Genomic DNA, 19,214 nt, shown 5'->3' on the forward strand with positions numbered 1-19,214 from the left:
TGGCAAATGTCTCTCCCGTTTATCATGTCCTTTCTTCCCTCTTGGCTTTGCTCCCCTCCCCCTTCAGAGTCAGGTGAGCATTACCTCATTGCAGTCCCAAACTGACCAAAGGAAGGAGGGTGACTCACTTGAGAGTCCAACAGATCCTTTTGTTGCTTCCTAGGCCAGCGTCCTTTGTTCCTGTGAGGCTGGACTGGGTTTGTCCCGTACATGCCCTGATGAGGTGTGAACTGTCTCTCTGTTCTTGGAGAGTTTTTGCCTTGGCTTGCTTTAAGCCATAAGGATACATTTTCAGCCTCATAACTATATACATGAAATTATAACCTATAATCGTACTGTAACAATTACTATAACATCACTATAACAACCATGCTCAGTGCATCATGAGCCTTCCAAAGACACCCAATACAACAAACTTTGCATTGGATACCACACAATCATTTTATAAAGATGAACATGGGGGTGTAGGGCATTCCCCTGAGATACAGGGCATCACACCTTGCCACTTGGGTTTATGCTTTGGGCTCCATTCAGAGTCCTCTGGGGTGTCCAGGGTCACCCTTGTGTAAATGGCATCTCCAAATCAGGAAGTCTCTCTTTCTCCTCTGCAACCAGTTCCTTCCACTCTCTCTTCTCCACCCGGGCCAGTGAGAAACCCTCTCTTTTATAACCTTCTGACCCCTTTGTCAGGTGACCCCCTGATCAGCCTCATCAGGTGATCAAAGTCCCTCACGGGGAGATCTGTTGGCTAGTTACCTCCCACTGTGGAGTTTAGAATTGAAAAATGGTGTGCCCCGGGCTGCAACCATCTCTGTGTCCAAGCATTCTGTGTTTGAATGGACAATCATCAAAATTAAACAACCTTTCATTAGTAGCCCTGGGCCACCAGCCCTTGGAATTTTAGTCCAAGATGGAAAAGACAACAGGGAGGCAAAGACCAGCTTTACAGCCAAAATAGAGTTCATAGCTTGATAAACAGACATACAGAAAGTTCATCACCACACACAGAATTCATAAGCTGTAAACTGATTCCCTAAATAGTCACACAGAGTAACAACAGGATGAATACAGATGAAAAAGGATTAGACAGACTCACACCAGGCACTTACCACAGTGATTTGGGGGCACAGGTGCCAGGCATTATTAGTAGATGAATTTTAATTTATTAATTACTTTCTAGTAATTTTGGATTGTTTCCACCGGCGTGGAGGTGAAAGGTTCAAATATCAGCTGGGATTAGCGAGCATCCAGAGCTGTATGGAATGATCAACAGCATTCCATGGGAGTGTCTCTGCGCAGGGGATCTGGCTAAGGAATGAGTTACACAGGGATATTCCTGCATCACTGTTGTTTTGTTATTTCCGCCACCACCATTTCTCCTGACCAATGCATTTTACTCAGCGTATTTACAGGGACAATCATGAAGCTGCTAGGAGTCTCTGACAATAGTTCGTTGCAGAAGAGACAACATCCACCAGGTGATACCAGGAGAAATTTGCCACCAAAACTGAAATTGCTTGTCAGGGACATTTCTATGTAAGCAGAGTCAGAATGAGCCCTCCCCTGACATCTGGTGGTGAGCAGTGGAAAAGGACTTCAGGGGCTGATCTCGTTTGCATGGGCTCACCCACCCTGCCTAGCATGATGGGACTGCTTGCCCAAATGGTCACGTTGGCTGCTGTGGGATTTCCAGTCTCGTTGTTATTGGGGCAGGAGTAATGAAGTGTTGTTTTCCTGATTAGGTGAATCAAAGACAGTAGAACTGTACTTGGCATTTTATGACTGAGGGACTTGCCCTCAACTAAGTAGCACTTGCTAGGCAAGGGACATGGGTTCCAAAGCCTGGTGAATTGATGGGGAGGGGAGGGGGGAATATTATATTATATTATATTATATTATATTATATTATATTATATTAATACTGGGGTGTCTTGCTACTGAGTAATAGAGCTAATTTTGATCCTGTTAGGAGTCTTGTTATATACTGTAAAGCTGAAATCACTGATACGTAGGTCTAAGTAAAAAGAAGAATAGGAGTACTTGTGGTACCTTAGAGACTAACAAATTTACTAGAGCATAAGCTTTCGTGGACTAGCAGCCCACAAGTACAGCTGCTACTCTGAAACTAGGTCTAAGTGTTAGGCCTACTTTGGGCTAGTAGTTCTGAGTACACCTGCACTGAGGCTCACCTGCTGAGAGCTGTGTTAAGAGGCAGAGGCCTGAAGACATATTGGTGAGTGGCTAGCCAAACAGCTGGTGGAGAGGTGTAGCTGGTGGTGAAGACTACAGTAGAACCCCCTGTAGAGATGTGGCATGTGGCAATTGGCTGTCTAAGGTGCCCCTATGCCTCCTTCCCCCCAGGCTAGGAGGTAAATTCTGCAGATGAACTTCTGAACTCTGGGGCTGCACTATCCAAAGGACAGAAACTGTGGGAAGGGTGACTTTTGGGTTGCTGGACTTAAGACTCTGAGGGGAAAAGGACACTGCCAAACTTACTTGGGGGTGGGTCTTTGCTCATGGTTTGTGTTATGAATCCTGTTTGTGGTGTTTCCCCAACATAATGCCGCATTGTTTCCCTCCTTTATTAAAAGGCTTTTGCTACACTCAGATACTGTGCTTGTGAGGAGGGGAAGTATTGCCTCTTAGAGGCACCCAGGGGGGTGGTGTGTAATTGGTCAATGGGTGGGGGTTTGAGCCAGTTTTGCATTGTGTTATTGAAAAGGAACCCCTAGATACTGAACCCAGCCCTTGTTGCTGTCAACTCTGATGGGCAGAAGAGTTCATCTAAAACTAAGTTAATGGGACCATTATGGACCCATCCCTGCTCCCATTCACGTCACTGGGACTTTCCCTATTGATTCCAAAGGGAGCAGGAGCAGGCTCCATGTGACTCATTTGTGTTCTTTACAACTAGACAGAACCCTGGGGATCCACTCTAGGGGAGGATCCTGCTCTGGGGGAGGAGGAATTTAGTGAGTGGCTTCCATCTCTAATTTCTTTGATCTAGGAAACTCTCCAGCCCCTTGTAACGATGCTGGTTCTGGCGTGACCCAACTGAGAGTGCCGATTCAGGACAAATTGCTTAACACAGGGCAGTTACAGCCCAAGGCTGGGTTTTTTCCACCTCTCAGGCAAACCAAACCAGCCAGACAAAGAGGACTTGGGTCTCACCCCACTGGCTAACCACAAGTCACACAAGCAATTCCCTTAGACACTCCCTTAGAGTATCACCACCAGTGCCACTCGTTATGGGGACAGACGGTTATGAAAACCAATACCCCAGTAAAAGAAAAAAGGTTCTCTCGATCCCAAAGGACCAAGCCCCAGACCCAGGTCAATATACAAATCAGATCTTACCCACAAATCACGCTGTTGCCGATCCTTTAGAATCTAAAATCCAGAAGTTTATTCATAAAAGGAAAAAGATATGGATGAGAGCTAGAATTGGTTAAATGGAATCCATTACATACACTAATGGCAAAGTTCTTGGTTCAGGCTTGTAGCACTGATAGAATAAACTGCAGGTTCAAATCAGTTCTCTGGAGTACAATACATCCACAGCTGGGATGGGTCATTCAGTCCTTTGTGTAAAGCTTCCTTGTAGCAAAGTCCCTCCAGAGGTATGAAGCAGGACTGAAGACCAGATGGAGATGACACATCAGTCTTTTATAGTCTTTTCCAGGTGTAAGAACATCTCTTTGTTCTTACTGTGGAAAATTACAGCAAAATGGAGTCTGGAGTCACATGGGCAAGTTCCTGCATACTTTGCTGAATTACAAGGTGTATCTGCCTTCTCTCAATGGGTCCATTGTATAGCTGATGGTCCTTAATGGGCCATCAAGCAGGCTAGGCAGAGCTAACACCAACTTGTCTGGGATGGTTCCCAGAAGCATAGCATAAGTTTGAAATACAGACAGTATAGCGCCAATATCTTGGGGTGATAGGTCAGTGGTTTGAGCATTGGCCTGCTAAATCCAGGGTTGTGAGTTCAATCCTTGAGGGGGGGAGGGTCACCTAGGGATCAGGGGCAAAATCAGTACTTGGTCCTGCTAGTGAAGGCAGGGGCTGGACTCAATGACCTTTCAGGGTCCCTTCCAGCTCTATGAGATAAGTATATCTTTATTTATAATATTCATAACTTCAAATACAAAATCGATACACACATATAGACATCATAAGCAGTAAACCATAATTTTGCCTTAGACACCTCATTTGACCCCCTTTATACAAGATTTGGTGCCACTACAGGACTTTGGTTGCAACCATGTTCTATATGGTCCCAGTTCAAATCAATAACGTGACACCCCTGAACAGGGTCTCCCAGGCTGGGTGCAGTAGGGATTTAATTGGCCATCTCCACTGGGTCTGCTCTGTGGGTCTCTCCATCTTCTCTGGGATCTACTTTCTCTTCAAAGACCCTCTGGAGTGCAACCTTGATGGAGGCCCTGAATTGCTGCTTCCTGTAGCTCCCGACTAGGAAGTAAATAACCGGATTGATGCTGTTTGCAGAGGCTAGTATGTAAGGTATCGCACTGGAATCATACACATTACAATAAACAAGGAACATGTGGAGACTGAGGGGAACAGCAAAGAGGAGGAAGAAGAGGACGGTGAGCAGGATAACAGTATAGAACTTCCCTGGCTGATGTTGCTGGGAGCTATGTCAGACCTTGATGAACAGGGTCAGACTGGACAGAACCATGATGGGAGCAAATATCAGGAAATTCAGAATGCTGATGGGTACATGGGATATGACACAGATTTCATTTGCAAAATAACCACACAAAAAAGCCACTGGTCTGGAAAACAACATGGAGAGAGCCCAGAGCAGGGCAGACACAATGGCAGACCAATGTCTTGGCCAGCGGCAGCGGTGCCAGATGGCGTAGAGGACAGAGAGATACCACTCAATGTTGAAGGTTGTCAGGAGATGCAGACTGGTGCTATATGACATGAGAGCCAGCATGCCATGTAGAAAGGGCAAGGAAATAACAATGCCATTCCAACAAAACACATATTCTACCATTAAAACTATGCAATAAGCAGCCGAGCAGAGGAGGAAGCAGGTGTCAGAGATGGACAGGTTGAGGATGTAGACAGTGAAGGGGTTCCTCTTAATGTGGAAGTCGAGGAACCAGAGGAGGATCCCGTTCCCCACCAGCCCAAAAAGGCAGATGAGCAGAGTGGTCCCTGGTGGTGCATCAACCAGTTGGCATCCAGTTTCATTATATTCCGCTTCATAATCTAGGCCAGGCCTGCACAACTCGTAAAGCGGCGAGGGCCATATTACTCCAAAGAAAATAGCCGAGGGCCGAAACCCCTCAGCCCCGCTGAAACCCCGCCCCCAGCCCCGCCCAGCCCCGCCGAACCCCCCCCCAGCACTCGTGTAAGGCGGCGCCTCCTGCTGGTCTTCTTGGGAATTAGCTCATCCAGCCGTTGGAGCGCCCTCTGCAGGCCAGTGTCCCGCTGCCACTGGCCCCGTGTTCCTCCCAGACCCTGGTGCCCTTTGATCTGGCGTGCTGCCCCCTGGCAATACCCCCACACTCTGGCTCGCCCGCTTGCCTCTTCAGCTACACATGCAACAGAAAAACCTCTCTCCCAATTGCCCCCACCACTGCCCCCCACCCGCTTGCCTCTTCAGCTGCACATGCAACAGAAAAACTTCTCTCCCAATTGCCCCCCCACCACTGCTCCCCGCCCGCTTGCCTCTTCAGCTGCACATGTAACACAAAAACCTCTCTTCCAATTGCCCCCCCCGCTTGCCTCTTCAGCTGCACATGCAACAGAACAACCTCTCTCCCAATTGCCCCCCCACCATTGCCCCACGCCCGCTTGCCTCCTCTGCCACCCCTCCCCTGCCAGCTCACCTTCCCCCCCTCCCTCGCTGCTTACCTCTTCAGCTGCATGTGTAACACAAAAACCTCTCCCCCAATTGCCCCCCCACCACTGCCCCCACCCGCTTGCCTCCTCAGCCACCCCACCCCTGCCGGCTCACCTGCCCCCTCCTCCCCCGCTGCTTGCCTCTTCAGCTGCATGTGTAACACAAAAACCTCTCTCCCAATTGCCCCCCCCACCACTGCCCCCGCCCGCTTGCCTCTTCAGCCACCCCTCCCCCGCCGCCGGCTCACCTGCCCCCCGCTTGCCTCCTCAGCCCCCCCTCTGGCTCACTTGCTCCCCCGCTCGCCTCCTCAGCCCCCGCTCCCCCACCGCTGGCTCAGCTGCCCCCGGCTCACCTCCTCAGCCCTCCCTCTGGCTCACTTACTCGCCCGCTCGCCTCCTCAGCCCCCCCTCCGGCTCACCTGCCCCCCCCCCCGCTCGCCTCCTCAGCCCCCCTGCTGGCTCACGTGCCCCCCCGCTCGCCACCTTAGCCACCCCTCCCCACCCGCCAGCTCACTTGCCTGGTCTCTTACCTCCTGCCACTGGCTCACCCTCACTCTCCGGAGTCCAGCCTCACACTGGCCCCTTCACCACCCCGCCCACCTACCGGCCAGCCAACCAGCCGGCCATCCAGCCAGCCAGCCGGCTGTTGGCTTCCCTGCTCACCTCATGCGGGCTGCACAGTGAGCCCAGCTATTCACCCCCCCGCGGGCCGCACAGTGAGCCCACACGGGCCGCATGTGGCCCGTATGTTGTGCAGGCCTGATCTAGGCCAAACAATGTTGGGGGAAGGGACACTGTGCTCAGTTTGGCCATCATGAAACCTCTGCTGCAGGATTCCGGTCTCTCCCTCTCCCCCTCTCTCACACACAGCTGTTAGCAGAGAGCAGACAGACGGGAATCAGTGACTCGGACAACCCCAGCGCTGTGTTTCACCGATCGTTCCAGCCCCTCCCCCCAGCCCCCTGGCCTGGAACAGCCAGCTCCTAATGAAGGGAGTGAAAAATAAGTAGAGATAATGGCCATGGGGATGCTAGGGAGAGACAGAGATGTGGCGAAAGACTGATGGGTGAAGACCAGCCTGGAGACAGAGGGAGAGAGAGAAAGAAATAATTAAACAGCGAGCAAGATGGACTGAGAAAAAGGGAGGGAGAAACAGAAATGGGAGGGGCTGTTGGCCATGTATGGACAAGGAACACCACTGGATACATGTGTTGGGGGAAGTGGAGAGCAAGAGAGGGAACAATCATGTCTGGTGAATGGGTGCAAAGAGCACAGAATCCATCCAGCAGTCCCTTACCATCCTTCCTCCAACACCCTGGGGCCTGATCTGACTGTTTACGGGAGCTGGACTGGAACAGATCCACTTCAGAATCTCAGTGTTACACTGTCACTAACTGAGATTCTCTTCATACAATCACATGGGAAAGTTTTCCAAGTAATGATCTGTCCTCCAGATGTGGAGGATTCCCCTGCCAGTCCCTGTGCAGCATACAACACCCAGTACCGGCCAGAGAAATGTCTTCCCCACGCTGAGCAAGGCGGGACAAAGCGATTGCAGTATCAGGAGGTCTAATGAGCACTGGACGGTTTGATAATATCAAGCTTCAACAGGGCTCTGCTGAGTGCTTCTGATCTCCTAAACATAAAGGAGATGGCTTCCAGAGTTTAAGTCTCATGGGACAGAAATGAGAGAAAGCCACAGTTATTGTTTAAAGGGTCATGGACAGTGTACATAGGCTGTAATCTGACTGTTAATTAGCATGGAACTGAGATCCTTCTTAATGTTTTAATTTTCCCAATTAACTCATTTCTGTGACGATTCCTTCATGTGGCACCATATTGATTTTCACATGGGTCATCAGCAGGGCTGGACCCTTTAGACCCAATATACCATCCTCTGCCACTGCAGTTAATGGAATAACTGCTAGCAGTAGTAGGCTATCATCATCTCTGTGGCCCAGCAGCAGAGGCGGATGAGACATGCACTCTGCCAGTGTGTTTCCGTGCTATTGGCCAGCAGAGAGGAATGGGTAGACTCAGGAATCGTGGAATTCCATTCCAGGCTCGGGAGGATGTGTGCTCTAGTGGGCACAGACTCTACTGCCTCTGTCTTCTCTGCATTGCTCATGTCCTAGTCTCCCCACCAGCTTCTCACTCTCCCAAGCTCTTTGTACCATTCTCCTTTTCCCACCAATCCCAGTCTCCCCCAACATGAGCTCCTCATCTGGTCTTATTCTTCTGCCCCACCTGCCTCCTAGTCTTTGTTATTTCCCCCCAGCACCCTGTCTTGTTCTCTTTGCCCACTCAGTCCCAGTCTCCCTGCCTCCAGGTTCCCTGTCCCAATGTACTCCCCTCCCCTACGTCGCCTAGGTCTACCTCCTGTTTCCCCTATGTTTGAGTTTGGCTCCTTCACCCTCCTCCACCTTGCCTACGTGCTGGCGGGAGCATTGAGCATGCACGTGAGACAGTCTCCCTGCTCTCAGTTCTGGTGCCCAGCAATGCAGAGCTGGGAAAAACTGCAGAGAAAGTCCTGCTTGGTCCCTGCCAGTGCCAGGTTCGAGCGTGCTCAGTCACTTTGTAGACTGAGTGTACATGCCGTCTGGTCACAAGTAGGAGCTGGGAGGGGATAGAGCATTTGCAAATTGAGATTTTTTAAATGTTCATAGCCTGGCTAAATGTGGGTGATTTTTCATGGAAACACTAAAAGGCACATCCCTGATCTCAGAGCAATCCCCCCTCCTACCCTCCAGCAAAATTTCAAGTCTCTGCTCCAAAGCATGAGGGCGCTAGAGGCTTGTGACAAAATTGGGTTAGGAATCTTTTTAACATGAGCATCTTTTTCCCCTGATCTCGTGCTCAGAAATGGCTGACCCATTTTTGCTGAAATGAATATGCAATGCAGTGGTTATCACGTCTGCTTTGCACACTGACGGTCCTGGGTTTGAGCCCCATTAGCACCAGCAGCTCCTTGTGTGAGTAACAATGTTTATAAAATCCAGCAAACCTTGTACTGCAGTTTTCAGGGGCTGATTTTCTTTTGCAGCAGGAGATGGTATTAGTGTGAGGTTGTCACTTTCTGTGTCGAGCTGGCTACAGATGTGTCCCATAGCAGCTTAATGTCACCCCGTCCCCAGAGAGTCTGTATTATAACACAGCCTGTAATAGCAGAAGTGCCTGCTGTTCCTCAGACAGTATGGTTGAACCTCATATAATTTCTCTACATCCTTAGGTCATGTCTAGAGTGGAGAGCTTACATCAGCACAGCTGTACCAATGCAGCTGCGTTGCTGTAAGAGCGTCCATGTAGCCGCTCTATGTGGTCAAACCGAGAAACCAGGGAAAAGAAAATCGGTTTGTTTCTAACCAAAACAGAAGGGTTTTTGTATTTCTTGCTGAAATGATGCATCAAAAAGCCAATCCAGTCAGATCAAAGGCAGCTTTTCGCATATCCTTTTGAAACGGCCTTTCGATTCCAATCGATGTTTCGCTTAGGAAAAGTTGCCACAAAATGAAATGTCAAAACTCTTTCATTGGAAAATGTCTAAACGTTTTGACATTGCTGAAATTTTTGTTTTCAGTTCTTTTGGGAGGAAGAGAAGAAATGGAAATGACACGAGCACCCCCAGGAATAAACCTGTTTGGTCTGGTACTTCTGGACATTGGGGCCTCTGCAAGAGGCTCCTATTCAGGCAAGAGATAAGGCGCAGTCACAGGTCGAGCAAAGTGACTGTGACACGATGTTTATTCACGTTGTCCCACCCAGCCCTGGCAAAGCTCCCCCGGCTGGACACTCATCAGGCTGCTGGGTTTGGGTCTCACCCACTGGCCCCTTGTGCTCTCAAGCGCCCCTCGGTCTGAGTAGGCTGCAGCATTTCCCTCCCCTTCAGGGCCGGCTCTAGGATTTTTGCCGCCCAAAGTAAAAACAATTTTGGCCGCCCCCGGCCCCGCCTCAACTCCGCCCCTTCCCCAAATCCCCAGCCCTGCCTCCTCCCTCCAGGCTCTCAAGCCTAGGAGGGAGGGAGAGAGGGAGGGGGAGAAGCAGCGCCGCGCCTCGGCCACTCGGAGTCTCCCCCTCCCTCCCAGGTTTGAGAGCCTGGGAGGGAGGGGGAGACTCCAAGTGGCCGCGGCGCGGGCGCCGCTTCTCCCCCTCCCGCCCAAGCTCTCAAGCCTGGGGCAGAGGGGGAGCAGCGGCGCGCGAAATGGCTGCTCGGGATCTCCCCCTCCCTCCCTCCCAGGTTTGAGAGCCTGGGAGGAAGGGGGAGACTCCGAGCCGCCGCGGCACGCGAAACAGCTGATTCGCGCACCGCTGCTCCCCTCCCTCCCACGTTTGAGAGCCTGGGAGGGAGGGCGAATAACGGTGCGCGAATCAGCTGTTTCGCGCGCCGTGGCAGCAGCAGCGGAGGTGAGCTAGGGCGGCTGGGGCACATTTTTAGGGGCGGCATTCTGGCGCCGGCCATGCCGCCCCTAAAAATGTGCCACCCCAAGCACCAGCTTGTTTTGCTGGTGCCTAGAGCCGGCCCTGCTCCCCTTGGCCTGTCTGGCACATTCCCTGGGCCCAGGCTCTCTTTCTGTTAGCCCTTCACAGAAATGGGACCAGATGGCCCAGCAGCCCTTGCCCCCAGGACCATTGCTGACCCCCCAGACTCCCCAGTAGCTTAGACACACCCTTTCCCAGACTGCCAAACTTGTGAGCACTCTGGGTTTACAGTTCACCTCTTCAGGGGGTCGTGATAGTGAAGCAAACAGACACACGGGCTTTGAAAAAGGGTTTCAAACCAATCACTCTTTACTGTAGCTAGTGCAAGAAATATACATATCTAGACAAAGCAATAAGGAATCTGCCTCACTTTCCTCACCATACTGGTGTATGCTTAGGGTGAAGGTCAGAGTCCCTCAGAGGTCCCAGGTTCCCAATCGTGCACATGGCTCTTCTTCTGAACCACGCAATCTCTCTCTCTCTCTCTCTCTCTCTCTCTCTCTTCTGTAGTCAGTGCCCTCATCTCGCTGTCTCTAAAATGGCCACTGACAAACCTCTCTTTTACAACCTCCCATCCCCTTTGCCAGGTGAAACCCTGGCAGCCTCATCAGGTGCTCAGAGTCCCTCACCAGGTGATCTATTGCTAGTGACCTCCCCACAAAAGTCACACTTGAATCATGGGTGTGCCTTGGGCAGCAACCATCTCCATGCCGAAGGGGATTCCATTTGAATGGACGACCATCAAAATTAGACAACCTCAGGTAGCATCCCTGGGCCACCAACCCTTAGAATTTAGTCCAAGATGGAGGTAAAGAGGCAGCAGGAAGGCAATAAAACAGGTGTACAATCAAAATGATGTTTGCAGCCGGATACCGATACATGCAGAGAGGTCATCTCACAACAAATTCATAACCTGGAAATCGATTCCCCAGATTGTCACACATTCCCCAAATCATCAAAGCCGGGGTGAATACCGAGGAAGACGAGTTAGAGAGGAATACCCGGCAGTTAGCCAGGTCATTTTGGATCACATGTGCCTGGCAATATTAGTAGAGGAGTTTGAATTTGATTAGTCGATAGTTAGTTTGTCTTATTTGCATTGGAATAAAGGTGAATGATTCAAATATCAGCTGGGATCAGCGGGAGTCCAGAGCTGCATGGAATGATCCCCTACCTTCCATGGGAGTGTCTCTGCGCAGGGAACTGGCTGGGGAATGAGTTACACAGGAATAGTCCTACATTGGTGCTACTATTATTTCCGCCCCCCCCCACTCCCGCCCACCACCACCATTTCTCCAGGCCATTGAATTTTCACGCAGCATATTTACAGGGAAAGTGGGGAGGGCGTGAGGTGTCCACGACACTAATTCTTTACAGAAGAGACAATAACATTCACCAGGTGACACTGCGGGAAACTTGCCACCAAAACTGAAATTACGTGTCAGAGGCATTTTTAGAACAAAGCAAATCAGACCATAATGGACCTGCTCCTGATCCCATTTAAGTCAACAGGACTTTCCAAACTGATTCCACAGGGAGCAGGTTGGGCCCCATGTGACCCATTGTTGTTCTTTACAACTGCAAATAACCCTGGGGATCCACTCTAGGGAAGGACTCTGCTCTGGGTGGGGAAGAATTAGCCAGTGACCTACCAGGTCCTTTCCCGTTCTAAGTTCTTTGATTCTGGGATCTACGGAATCTCCATGCTAAGAACAGGGTCTCCCAGGCTGGGTGCTGTAGGGATTTAAGTGACCGTCTCCATTGGCTCTGCACTGGTGGTCTCTCCATCTTCTCTGGAATCTGTCTTCTCTTCAAAAACCCTCTGGAGAGCGACCTTGATGGAGCCACAGAATCGCCGCTTCCCATAGCTCCCGACTAGAAAGTAAATAAATGGGTTGATGCTGCTGCTTGCAGAGGCCAGCATGTGAAATATCTCACTGGAATCGAATATGTTATGATAAAAGAGGAAGATCTGGACACTCTGAGGGACAGTGAAGAGGAGGAAGAAGAGGATGGTGAGCAGGATAACAGCATAGAGCTTTCCTGGCTGACATCGCTGTGAGCTATGTTGAACCTTGATGAACAGGGTCAGACTGGACAGAACCATGATGGGAGTGAATATCAGGACATTCAGAAAACACATGGGTAGGAAGGATATGACACAGTGTTCACCTGAAAGAACAATACAAAAAACACCCACTGGACAGGAGAACAGCATGGAGAGAGCCCAGAGCAGGGTGCAGACAATGGCAGACAAGTGTTTTGGCCGGCGGCATCGGTGCCAGATGGGGTAGAGGACAGAGAGACACCTCTCAGTGCTGATGGCCGTCAGGAGGTACAGGCTGGTGCTGTACGTCAACAGAGCAGGCATGCTAAATAGCAAGAATACGTAAATAAAAACATCATTCACACAAAATGGATATTCCACCACATAAACTATGAGATAAGCAGTCGAGCACAGGAGGAAGAAAGTGTCGGAGACGGCCAGGTTGAGGATGTAGACGGTGAAGGGGTTCCTCTTAATGTGGAAGCCGAGGAACCAGAGCACGATCCCGTTCCCCACCAGCCCGAACAGGCAGATGAGCAAAGTGATGCCATCGATGGCTCCTGGTGGTGCATCAAACAGTAGGCATCCAGTCTTATTATATTCCACTTCATAATCTAGGTAAAACAATGTTGGGGGAAGAGACACTGTGCTCAGCTCGGCCATCATGAAACCTCTGCTGCAGGATGTCGGTCTCTCCCTCTCCCCCTCTCTCACACACACCTGTTAGCAGAGAGTAGACAGAGGGGGATCAGTGACTTGGACATCCCCAGCGCTGTGTTTCACTGATTGATCCAGTCCCTCCCCAGCCCCCTGTCCAGGTAGAGCCAGATCCCAATGAGTGGGAGTGAGAAATATCCGGAGAGATAATGGCCATGGGGGATGCTAGGGACAGAGAGAGACCTGGAGAAAGGCTGATCGGTGGGGAGCATCCTGAACTGACAGCAAGTGACAGAGACAGAATTAAACACAGGGGCTGAGCTGGACAGACAGACAAGGACAGAGAAACAGAAATTGGACAGGATGTTGCCCATGTAGGGACAAGGAACAGCACTGGGGATGGGGTGGGGCCAGGGGAAGTGGATAATGGGAGAGAGAGAGAACAAACATGTCTAATTAATGGTGGCAAAGAGCTTTGAATCCATCCAGCAGTTCCTTACCTTCTTTCCTCCCTGGGGCCTGAACCGAGTGTTTACAGGAGCCGGGCTGGGCCGGATCCACTTCAGAATCTCAGTGTCTCACGGTCACTAACTGCAATTCTTGGATCTTCTTGGGAAAGTTTTTCCAAGTAATAATCTGTTATCCAGACATGGAGAATGTCCCTGCCAGTCCCTGTGACACCCAGCACCTCCCAAGTGTAGGCAGAGAAATGTCTTGCCCACCCTGCGTGGTGGGACACAGAGATCACAGCGTCAGGAGGTCTCGTGAGCACTGGGTGGTTTGATAACATCAGGTAGCGACAGGGCTCAGCACATTGCTCCTGCTTTCCTCAACGTAAAGGAAATGACTTGCCCAAGATTAAATTGCATGAGTTAGATGTTGTAGAAAGCTGCATTTATGGTGAAGAGAAATATGGGATTGGGGAACAGTCAAAAATTTCCAATCTATATTCTTTGTTGTTGAGAAATTAGGTTTTTGTATCAATCAATATTTTTGCAATAAATGTCCAAATTCCTTGCATTTTTTATTGTTTGTTGGAGAACTAAACATCACAGGTGGAAATATTTTAAGCATAAACAACAATATTTTTATCCTCTGTGGTGCCTCATGGGAGCTGTAGTTTGTGTTACCTCATGCTCCCATTCTCTATGGGCCAGGCTATCCTGCTGAACTAAATCTCCCACTATGTACTGCGTCCATGTGACTACTGTAATGAACTGCCTCCTCTCACCGAAAGGGAAGACTGTGGTGCATCATGGGAGATGTAGTGCAACCTGGGAGCCCAGTCTATAGAGGAAAATGGGAATTAGTGGCACTTGAACTACATCTCCGAAGAGCAACGATGGTGACATTTCAGAATTGAAATATTTTGGTTTTTAATTTTTCATTCAAAACTTGAATCTTTGAATGGAAAAATGTATTCAGAAACAATTTTTTATTTGTCCAAATCATCCAGGGGGAAAAAAATCTTTCTTCTTTAACAGCTCTACTGTGGGATTCTATTGTATTATCTCAGAATTGATTCCGATGAGAGACCCAGTAACAACAAATGACCTTTACAGCAACTTGGCGGAAGATCTGAACAAACTGCATGAGGACTGGACAAGAGCTGTGAGTCTGGACACAGACAGAGCACCCTCAGTGATGGACAAGAAAGCTGGAGTTGTGAGAAAATTGAAGGCCAAATTGCAAATCAACCATAAGCAACAGTTTTTCACTGTATTTCACATCAAGAAGCTCTCTGTAGTAAAATGCTGAAATTAAATCATGTGATGGATGTGATTGTTAGAACTGAACATTTTATTTGAGTTTCAGGTCTTAGCCACCAGCTTTTGGAAGAACGGGACATTCATCATGGACTGCTGTATCACACTGAAGTCATTGGCTAAGCCAGTACGCTGGGTTGAAGTAATTTTTTGAATTGCATGGTGAGATCCAATTTTTTCATGGACCAGGAAGTGAAAGGTGTCACCGAATTCGAGGACAATGAACAGCTTCAAGACATTGTTTTCATGGCGGATATTACACAGCACCTCAACTCACTCAACACCAGAATGCAGGGGCCCAACCAAGTAAGGACAGATTTCTACACTACCATTCACGCTTTTGAAATTAAGCTTCAGCAGCATAATGTGGCACATTTTTTCCTGCCTTGAAATCGCTACCTGACACTGTTGGGACTCAATGTGATGAGGCCACAGAAAGGTAGATGGGCAAAATTGCTGAACTGAGACAAGAATGATTCTCTGATTCAGGAACCATGATTTATTACATTTTCCACCAGGGTTTGCTTCACAGGGTCTTCGAATGTGGTATTCTTTTAGCAGCAGCTAAATGTTGCTGACAAATCAAGTACATGGTCTTTCAAAGAATCATAGAATATCAGGGTTGGATGGGACCTCAGGAGGTCATCTAGTCCATCCCCCTGCTCAAAGCAGGACCAGTCCCCAACTAAATCATCCCAGCCTGACCTTACCACCTCCCTAGGTAACCCATTCTTCACCATCCTCCTAGTGAAAAAGTTTTTCCTAATATCCAACCTAAACCTCCACCACTCCAACTTGAAACCATTACTCCTTGTTCTGCCATGTGCTACCACTGAGAACAGCCTAGATCCGTCCTCTTTGGAACCCCCTTTCAGGTAGTTGAAAGCAGCTATCAAATCCCCCCTTATTCTTCTCTTCTGCAGACTAAATAATCTCAGTTCCCTCAGTCCACATTTCCATTCATGCCCACAAAGAAATACAATTTTTTTTGAAATGCACAACACTCTTGATCTACCTTTCTCTTCTTGGCTAAACAAAGAAATGATGAACGGTAAAGGTAGATCTTTTCTTTTTATTTAAAAAGTGTAAACCGGTAGTGTGCCGGTTTACCATTGGCAAGAGCCATCCACCCTTTGACTTATCTGAAGCTTTCTTTTCTTTGATTTGCCACTTGGAGTATCTAGTCTCCAGCCAGCAGGTAACACTCTTCAGTGCCATTTCTGGACACATACCAGGTTCCACTAGACTTATGACTCTTCAGCATGACCAACTGGTTCTACACCCGTTTGTGAGGTTTTGCTGGATTGTTGCGCAGCAGTCCTGGTTGATCTTAAAGTACAAATTAATGCTACTCACTAGGATTTGAACCCACCCTCAGGTAGACATGAGGGTCCAACGACAAGTTGACCACCATCATACTCATAAGAAATGTATGGCATGTCTACATGGCCCTGGAGTTTGGACTACAGCAGTGATTTGTGTTGCACCCTAACTCCCCCGGACTACGTCAATGCACACTAGCAGGACATACACGGTGGTATTAGAGCTCAACCCACTGGTGCACTCTACAAATAACACCCCCATATCATGGAGTGTAGGGTCATGTAGACAAACATGACAATTCACAGGGAGTCTGTAAGCTGGATGAAACAGTTCCATGGTGGAGGGGGGGAAAGGAGGGGGAGGTTCTGCCCTGCGGGCTGTATATTTGGCACCCCGATCTAGAGGCTGAACTGTAAGACGAGTCTGCAAACCTCAGTTCACTAGAAGAAGGACCTTTGTGTGGGATCGAAGTGTGCATTTAGGAAAAAACCCTGAGTCTGGAATCTCCTTCTTGTCCTTGGTGTGTGACTGTTTTCTAGGCCAGCATTCACTGGTCTACACAATATGTACCGTGATATCTGAATGAGAAGACATTGACTTTTTGGGCGGGGTTGGGGGGGGGGGAAGCCATTAATTTCCTAGAAACACAGCAGTTTCAGCCTCAAAAAAAAAGGGCAGGGGAGAACAGCCTATCTTACACACACTTTCCCCACTATTTAACTTCAGAGGTCGGTGTGATGGAACTAAAGGTTCCAGCTGTGCTGATGACCAATGTAGGAGTCTGTATGATGCCACATGATTGAAACATCACAAAAATACGTTAATTGGAAAAATGAGAGGAAAATAGAGTAATTATGAAGGTGCTAAGTTCCATGCTAGTTAACATAGCTGCGTTACAGCCTCAATACATTAGGAACCTTGGTAAGTGTATGCTTATGATAAGTGAAGCTTTCCGTAACATCTGTCCCAGGAGGCCTAATCTTGGGCAAGCCATTTCCTTTATGTTTAGAAGCTCAGAAGCAATGTGCAGAGCCCTGTTACTGCCTGATGTTATCAACCACCCAATGATCATGAGACCTCCGTCCTAATGCTGTGAACTGTGTGTCCCGCTCTCCTCAGCAGGGGGAAGACATTTCTCTGCAAGACCTGGCAGCGACTGAGTGTTGGATGCTGCACAGGCACTGGCAGGGAAATGGTCAGAAAACTTTCCCAGAAAGATCCCACAGGAGTTAGTGATCGAGAGACACTAAAGATTCTAAAGAGGATCTAAAGATTTTAAAGATTCTAAAGACCACTTTCCGTCTACCAATATCTACTGTTGCCAAAGTCCTTGGACTTATCCCACCTCTCATAGAAACACAGGGCTGGAAGAGACCTGGAGAAGTCATCAAGTCCAGCCCCCTGTACTGAGGCAGGACCAAGTAAATCTAGACCATCCCTGACAGATGTTTGCATCCCATGAGAAAGGAGTGGCTGCACCGCTGCCCTTAAGGGTACATTCCCCAGCAACCTTAATTCGTGAGTCTACATAGATAGACAGGTGCTGATCCTTGTAACTTACACTTCCAGTTCATTCTCTCCCTGATTTTTTGGTTGTACCAAGCAGCAGCCCAGAAAGCAGCTATTTTGGGTGTTGTCATGAGCCACGTGGGAGCGCATGATCCAAATGATAAATGAGGCTGTTTGTAAAAAGCTTTTAAGGAATGTCCTTGTTGTGTTTTATGCTGGCAGGCCCTGTGGTCTGAAGTCAACGAGCAGAAGGTGGCGACGGAGGAGCTGTCTGCTGGTCTCTGCTGACAATGAAGGGAGCTGACTGGGCGATCCAGCACCTCATTTGCATGTCAGTTGTGGATAGTTTGGGGACATTGGGGTGTAATCTGGCTCTGTTTTGTATTGGGAGCCAATATTTTAGAGTTTACCTTATCAAGAACCACCTGGGCATGACCTGAACAGTGCCTAGGTTCAGGGTGACCCTAATGGAGACTGAAGTTTGCTGAGGTTGGGTAAGAAACCTAGGAAAAACACAAACCCAGTGATGAGAGTGATTTTGTGTGCTTGGCTAGTTGTTGTGAATATCTGTCTGTGGGGTAGGTAGTGTGGTGGGGTTTTTAGGCTATGGATTCTCTTGTATCTAAAAGGGTCGAGGTGAGGACCACAGGGACCTTTTATGGACAGAGCTGGGGGCAAGTGATAGACAGAGTCCAGCAGCAGTTCTGGTTACCTGGTCAGTAGTGACCAGAGAAAAGTGATAGTTGAGCTCTCATGCAGGACAGCAGCAGACTGGGAGCAGTTGTATGGACTATGGTAGGGCAGAGGAGTTTATGGTAGCCATCTATGCCAGCCTAAAGATTCTAGTAAGGCCTTCCCGTTCCAGTTGTTGCAATCATTATGGAAGGAAAGGTGGGAGTCCCCTAGAGCTGCCTGAGGAATGGGGACTGAGATTTTTCCTGGCACTCCTGGAGCTGCAGACTGTGAGTGGGGAATTTGGGGACCCATGAACTTGGGTGGGGACCCATGAACTGGGGCGGGAGCCCAGGAGCTGGAAAAACTGCATTAGCCACTCGGGGACTGTGATTCATGCTCTCTGAGGTAGCAGGTGGTAGAAAGTGTTAAATTGCAAAGTTTGTCCAAGTTCACCCGGTCCTGTCCTTTTCCTTCCTCCAGTAAAGTTCTTCTGTTTAAACCTCATTTGAACGTGCTTGCAAGTGGGTACAGATTTGTCTATCAAAGGTGCCCAGAGTGGATCTGGGTTCCTAGATTACTGGGTGGAGGCTAGAACCAAAATTAAGCAAGTGGTAGAGAATCCCCTAGATAGAAGGACCCGGCCCCTATTGTTGCCAACGCTGTTGGCAGCAGGTTACATGCTTATGTCACTACAGCTGCTAATGAACCAATTTCTGCCGCAATTGAGGCAATCACAATTTGGGGACACCTGTGAAAAATGATTCTTCTGTGACATCATCAGGCATTAACGGCCACAAATAAACCCAGCGAATGAAGACCAGAACTTGAACCCCTGCTTGTGCAGTGAGTATAGATCAGGGCCCTGCGCATGGCGTGAGGAG

At 49.0% G+C, this 19,214-nt stretch overlaps 1 protein-coding gene and 1 pseudogene across 1 annotated transcript; both read right to left on the reverse strand.

Annotated features, from left to right (window-relative positions):
* Positions 1-1,989: 1,989 nt before the first annotated feature.
* Positions 1,990-5,906, reverse strand: LOC135982816 (mas-related G-protein coupled receptor member H-like; annotated as a pseudogene).
* Positions 5,907-10,635: 4,729 nt separating this feature from the next.
* Positions 10,636-13,792, reverse strand: LOC101934717 (mas-related G-protein coupled receptor member H-like). Its single transcript, XM_065591758.1, has 2 exons — positions 13,561-13,792; positions 10,636-13,123 (listed from the first exon to the last, which is right to left on the reverse strand). Exon 2 carries the CDS (start codon positions 13,067-13,069, stop codon positions 12,101-12,103), a length of 969 nt encoding a protein of 322 aa, XP_065447830.1. The 5' UTR covers positions 13,070-13,123; positions 13,561-13,792; the 3' UTR covers positions 10,636-12,100.
* Between the last annotated feature and the right edge of the window lie 5,422 nt (positions 13,793-19,214).

The sequence above is a fragment of the Chrysemys picta genome, chromosome 4 (genome assembly GCF_011386835.1).
Source record: "Chrysemys picta bellii isolate R12L10 chromosome 4, ASM1138683v2, whole genome shotgun sequence".
In the NCBI taxonomy this organism is placed as follows: Eukaryota; Metazoa; Chordata; order Testudines; family Emydidae; genus Chrysemys; species Chrysemys picta.